The 6526-nt window shown below is 46.6% G+C and overlaps 1 protein-coding gene across 1 annotated transcript; it reads left to right on the top strand.

The window, feature by feature from the left end:
- Window positions 1-216: 216 nt before the first annotated feature.
- P2RY1 (purinergic receptor P2Y1) lies at window positions 217-3332 on the top strand. The gene is made up of 2 exons (XM_026065176.1): window positions 217-1471; window positions 2248-3332. Exon 1 carries the CDS (start codon window positions 302-304, stop codon window positions 1391-1393), a length of 1092 nt encoding a protein of 363 aa, XP_025920961.1. The 5' UTR covers window positions 217-301; the 3' UTR covers window positions 1394-1471; window positions 2248-3332.
- The last annotated feature ends 3194 nt before the right edge of the window (window positions 3333-6526 follow it).

Here is a 6526-nt window from a genome sequence, read left to right as displayed (position 1 = left end):
CCCCCCCGACCCCCGCGCACCCGCGGCCGCCCACGGGGCCGGTGGCGGCCGCCCACGGGGGCAGCGCGGCCGAGTAACCAGCCGCTGAAGCTGAACACGCGTGCGGGCTTCCTGGGCTGCAATCGGCTTTGCAGAGACACAAGGAAGCGTCACCTCCCAATCAGGTCTGTCTTCGCCCTTCTGGGGCTTTTTTGATGGTTTTCTTTCTTTCTTTCTTTTTTTTTTTTTTAGATGCTTTCCTGTTCCTGTAGAGACTTTGCTGCTTCGCTGTTCAGACCTATGTGACGCTGGTGGAAAGATCATGACTGAGGTCCTCCTCTCGGCTGCCCTGAATGGAACTGAAGCCAACCTGCTCTCCAGCAGCGGCTGGGCGGCGGGAAATGCCACCACCAAGTGTTCCCTGACCAAGACTGGCTTCCAGTTCTACTACCTGCCCACCGTCTACATCCTCGTCTTTATCACGGGGTTTCTGGGCAATAGCGTGGCCATCTGGATGTTCGTCTTCCACATGAGGCCTTGGAGCGGCATCTCAGTTTACATGTTCAACTTGGCACTGGCTGATTTCTTGTATGTCCTGACTCTGCCTGCCCTCATCTTTTACTACTTCAACAAAACAGACTGGATCTTTGGAGATATCATGTGCAAGCTGCAGAGGTTCATCTTCCACGTGAACCTTTACGGCAGCATTTTGTTTCTGGCTTGCATAAGCGTGCACAGGTACACAGGGGTGGTGCATCCCTTGAAGTCGCTGGGGAGGCTGAAGAAGAAGAACGCTGTTTACATCAGCACCCTGGTGTGGGTCGTCGTCGTGGCCGTGATCTCTCCCATACTCTTCTACTCGGGCACCGGCATACGGAAGAATAAAACCATCACGTGCTACGACACCACGACCGACGATTACCTGAGAAGCTACTTCGTTTACAGCATGTGCACCACCGTGTTTATGTTTTGCATCCCCTTCATACTGATCCTTGGTTGTTACGGGCTGATAGTGAAAGCTTTGATTTACAAGGATTTGGACAACTCTCCTCTTCGGAGGAAGTCGATTTACCTGGTTATTATTGTGTTGACAGTCTTTGCTGTGTCTTACCTTCCCTTCCACGTGATGAAGACCTTGAATCTAAGAGCCAGAGTGGATTTTCAGACTCCACAAATGTGTGCCTTCAACGACAAGGTTTATGCCACCTACCAGGTGACGAGGGGTCTGGCCAGCCTCAACAGCTGCGTAGACCCTATTCTGTATTTTCTGGCAGGCGACACCTTTCGCAGGCGGCTTTCCAGGGCCACCAGGAAGTCATCAAGGAGAAGCGAACTCAATGTGCAGTCCAAAAGTGAGGAAATGACTCTCAATATTTTGTCAGAGTACAAGCAGAACGGAGATACGAGCTTGTGAAGGAATGCAAAAGACTGGGGAGCAGTTTGAAAAAATCCTTCTCTCTGGCACAGTAGGACACTATAGTGCCTCAAATAGGTGAGGAAAATCTACCAGTCTCTCAAATTCATTTTAGGGAAAGCTGCATTTTCTGATCCTAGAAAAAAACTTAACAAAGTAAGTGGAAAAAATTTAATCTTAATGGAAAATAACATGTCAAAATTCAGCTTTTCTTCTCTTTAAGCTAATAATATTCTCACTTCTTTCTGACTTGTGTCAGATAAAGTAAAACAAAGTAAATCCCCTAAAGGAAGAAAGCCATCAAAGTGCATCTATTTTAATGACTTATTCTCCCACGTTCAAAAAATTTTCTTCGTTATCCTCTGTTTAAAAATAGGAAATAAAAATCAGAAAGAATAAAATCTTGTTTTATCTGATGCTCAGTCCAAATATCTAGCCTTAGCTCTATCTTTTTGCTTACTTGCCGTTGTAACCTAGTGTTTAAATCAGAATCATGATGCAGTTATCTCACCTTTAAAGTTTTGTTATTTCTTCATCCACTTCTAGTAGATGATTATTTGATGGTTCGGTAGCTTTTATGATTCAGTCGTCTTTGAATACCGACTTTTTACGAACGATAGGCTTACTGGTATGTGCATGATGATGCTGCCAGGTTGTTACGGTTGTTCCTAAGAAATCTGGACCCCGTAAAGGCAAATTGACGCCCAGGTCAAATGACACCTCAGCTATTTGCACATGCAGATAAACAGATATCTCGCTGCAGCTCTGGGCTTTGCACATACAAGTAATGGCATATTTTGTGAACAGATGTGGACGTGCAAATATGTGTACATAAATCACCGTTTTGTCAATAGGAAGAACTCCAGAACGGGGCTGAATAAGGACTGCAGGACTGGGCTCGCCTCGGGAAACTGCCTGTAAGCAGCTCTGCGACCGCGGGCGCGGGCTGCTCTGTGCAAGGACAGAGCCTGACCAACGTCTCTGTGCGGCTTGAACGCTTGATTTCTGATGTTGGAAGCTTTTCTTGAGTTCTTTACGGGTAAAACATTAGAAATGTGCATACTGAAAATAACTGTACCTTTTAGACAAGTAAAAACTACGGTTATTTGAATTACCTTCATTTTGATTCGATGCAAGGATATTTCTGTTGCTTGCAGTCTTGAGAGATACCGTAACAGTTGTTTCCCAAGAAAGTACTTATTAAAATGTGTTTTTTATATATATATATATATATATATAAAAAATATATATATATAAAATTCAGAGAGAATTAATTTTTTTGTACTGTGAAAAATAAATTGCTGTATTAACAAGATGTTGCAATATACTACAGATTAAATCTACCCCTTTGTTATATTACCTTCTCCAAATGTGGAATAGGTCATCCAAAATTAGTCAAGCCGAGCTCTTGTGTAATGCAGCAGCTAGTGACCGGAGCACAGATGAAATCTTACATGTGCAGTCTTATTCATTTCTCATATTTTTAAGAAATGTGTTTGAAATTATTGTGTGCTAAATAGGGTATGAAGGCATGCTTTGAATTATAAACTTAGTGTACAAAATTAAGTTCTATGTAATCCTAAGGATGGTTTTAACAGATCCTCACTCCTCCAGWCTTCATAGTAAGAATAAAATATTTATATTTTACTTATTAATTTCCAGTGATTGACGATAAACAGGAAAAACTCTAGTTATTTTTGACAACGTTGTAAAGCAGCTCTTATTCACACGTACAGCTTCTTAATCTGCAAAATTGGTATTTATTGAACTTATTTATTGGAAAACTAAATGTAAAGTATTGTTGGATACATTTTAAATGGTACTCTGTGTTCGTATTCAGAATTGGGCGTTAATGGAAAAACTTAACAGCATGTTCAGATCGTTGTAATACTGTGTCATCTAACAGAACTTCTTTATAATAAACTCAATTCCACCCTGACTATTCACTGTTGATATATAGCCTGGAGATAAATTAAACTACCGATATACGGCCTTGAGATAGATAAATCGCACTGCTGCTTAGCGAGCAGAGTTTCTTGAAACAATGTTAAGGTCTCATTTAGCCCTGTAAGAGGAAAAATTTAGAGATAGTGAAAAAATCCCAACCCAGGGTCAATTGCTAATTAATCCCTACTGGCAAAACGCTGTAGAACAGCRAAGCCTATTTTTATCACCGGAGCATGAGCCTGATTCACAGTAAATGACTTCTGTGTTTATCTGAGCCTTCACTCCAGCGAAGCAAGTCTGGTTTGGAATGGCAGGCGAGTTAGAGAGCGTTAAAATAAATTATTCTTTGAATCTGTTTGCTTCTGCAGGTTTAAAATTGTGTTAGTTTCCCGAAGTTTTGTGGTCTATTCTTCTCTTGTCTTTCAGTTAGGAAATAAAATGTTCCACTAATTTGTGTCTGGAAAAAAAGTCCTAAACACACAAACACAGTAGAGTGTGAAACCTTGCATCCAGGTAAGTCTTCAGGTAGTTACTTACAGTCCTTTTGCTGTACATCTCTAATATTTAATGTAGCGAATATAAAATCCAAGCGCAACAAAATTCTGCACGCCCAGATATATGGGTTTTGGAGAAACGCGGCCACCTGGATAGGTCCCCTCCGAGGAAAACGGCACCTTCCTGGGCCGGAGCGGCCAAATCCCCGTTGCAGCGCCTTTTCCCCGCGCTCCTCCGGGCCCCRGCCGCCTGCGGTAGCTGCGTGCTCTCGCGGCGAGGCAGCCGCAAGGTTCCTCGTTTCGCCTCGCCGCGGCCGAGACGAGCCTGCGGCTTTCCCCGGCCCGTCGCCGCGGTTCTCCGCCGGGGTCRTGGCTGGGACCCAGCGCTCCTGGGAGCCCGGCGCGTCTCTCGCCGAGCATTTGCCGTTTGGCGCCTGTCCTTGCCGCCGCCTGTTTGTGCAAACCGCGCGGTCCCCCGGCCTCATCCCGCGGTTTATTCCCAGGCCGTTGCGCTGGGTGGTGGGCGAAGCCTTCCCCCGCTTCACCAAAATTTCTCTCCGACCTACCCAAACGCAAAGGGAACGTAACCGCGGTTTCCGCTCCGGCTTTGGGCTTTGCCTGGAGCTGCTGACTAGCGGGAAGCAGCCGGGATGACGGATTCTGTTCGCTACGAGCTGAACGTGGATAAGCGTCTCGCTGCAGCAAGTCCACCCGGGAGGTCTGCGTCCCCTTGCCGTGCTGCTGGCCGTCAGCCGGGCACGGAGGCCACGCGTTTTGCGGCTTCGTGATCGCTCCTTTAAGGCGTTTTCCTCCCGGTGTGTTTGGGGCTCCGTTTGTAACTGCAGGTCATTCACCGGAGACTCCGGGAAAGAGGGTTGAGGTAAAGAGTTGTTTAAGGACTTAACGCTACCGAAACGGTCTGCGATGATCCGTGCAGAAGCAAATTATTATTCCTGGTGTATATTTTGCTTCCTACAGCTCCATGGGGTCCATTTCTCCTCGTTCATGCCCCGTTGACTCCCAAACGTGGCAATCTTTGGTGCAAAGTGGATTCAATACGATTCATCTCATTGAACGAACCTACCCGTGATCTGCCGTCAGTTTAGAGATTTTTTAATAACGCAGCACATGGGTTTCCTTCGTGCCGAATCCAGCTCGTATGCTACCAAGTTCACCAAATAAATAACGATCCTGGGGGGAGAGGGGGGTGAAGAGCACCGCAGCCGCCCCTGCTCCGAGCAGGCGAGGGGTTGCACGAACTGGGACGTCCCTCCCGGCCGCGGGAAGCCCGAGGCGCTCGCCRTGGCTCCGGGGCAGCGAGCGGCCCCGTCCCCGGCAGCACGCCGCCTGCAAAGCGCCTCTTCTTCCGAAAAGCGGCGTACGTGCTAGTACATAACCAGCCCGGTCCCACCTGGGCACCAGGGACCAGCCAATAAATAAAAACACCCCACCCCACCCCTGCCCCGCTAACTGCCTTTCTGGGGAGGTTTTGCCCCGTTACTATTTTTGCTCTCTGCTTGGCCCAGACCAAATCAGTTAATAACCAGCGTGAGAGGTGCCGAAATAGCTGGGTCTCCTCTCGGTGCTCAGGTCACCTCCACAGCCTGCCCGGGAGCCTCGCAGCGACGCCGTGCCAAGGAGCCCGGCCCTCACGTGAAAGCCAGTTTAGACCTACTATAAAGGCCCTTAACTTAAAAAAATACATATATATATATATACACACACACTCATTAAATAGCGTTGTTTTACCCTGCTTACATCTGCTGTGTTGTTGCTGGAGTCTGACTGTATTAGCACAATAATTTCAAACTAGTCCAAAGACATAAAACTTGTGAATTTAAACAACTGGGCATTTTGTGACTGTGCACTACAGGGTGTTTCAAGCACATAAGTGAAAAATGTTTATTTTTCTATTGCATTGYGATTTTAATATTGCTAAGTTCAATTTTCTTGGGAATACTAATGACACTTTACTTAGCGATATCTGCAGAGACGGTGCTACCTGGTATTTTAGCTTCTCAGTTTAGGTAGTTGCTTTAATTGAACAGTAATTAAAAAACCCCACCCTGATTTGTGTGTAATCTTAATGAGCAAAAAGGCTATGTTTTTAATAAAGCAGAGCGTTGTTTGCATGCTCGCTTGTGTTAGGCACGGCTTTTGAAGTCGTAACTATTTTTAGTGGCAGCAGAACTGCAGCCGCAGCGTCGCTGGCGCTGCACCTAGCAACCTCGGGTGGAGACGCTCCAGTAAAATGGTGAAAAGCTCCTTTCCTGCCTTCTGTATCACTGCGGTTCCTCCAGGTTTGCAGAGGGTAAAGCACAAGAGCAAGGCCCRCTCGGACGATGGGAGTTTTGCAAAATACATAAATCCTGAAACCTTGGGACGAATCAACCTGCTCCACTGTGAATCAAAATAAGTGAATAAATTAATTATGCTTCATCTTCTAATAGGGAACAAATTAATGATGCTTGATCTGCTGATGCTTTCTGTGCCAGACCGTGGCAGGTATTTGCCTGCCTCCGCATACAGCTGAGCCGGCGCGCAGTCTCGCGGCAGGCGTCGCCCGTGCGCCTGTGTCCCCCCCAGCCCCTTTTTAAGAAAAGTTTTAAGATTTATTGTACAGCGCTAGGAAGCTTTGCGACATCGTGTCCCGGCCTCCCTCCTCCGCAGGGACGGCCAGCTGATGGCCGCG

The sequence above is a fragment of the Apteryx rowi genome, unplaced genomic scaffold (genome assembly GCF_003343035.1).
Source record: "Apteryx rowi isolate R43461 unplaced genomic scaffold, aptRow1 scaffold_224, whole genome shotgun sequence".
Classification (NCBI taxonomy): domain Eukaryota; kingdom Metazoa; phylum Chordata; class Aves; order Apterygiformes; family Apterygidae; genus Apteryx; species Apteryx rowi.
Note: the sequence above shows the minus strand (reverse complement) of the source record. Positions and strands in the feature narration are given on the sequence as shown.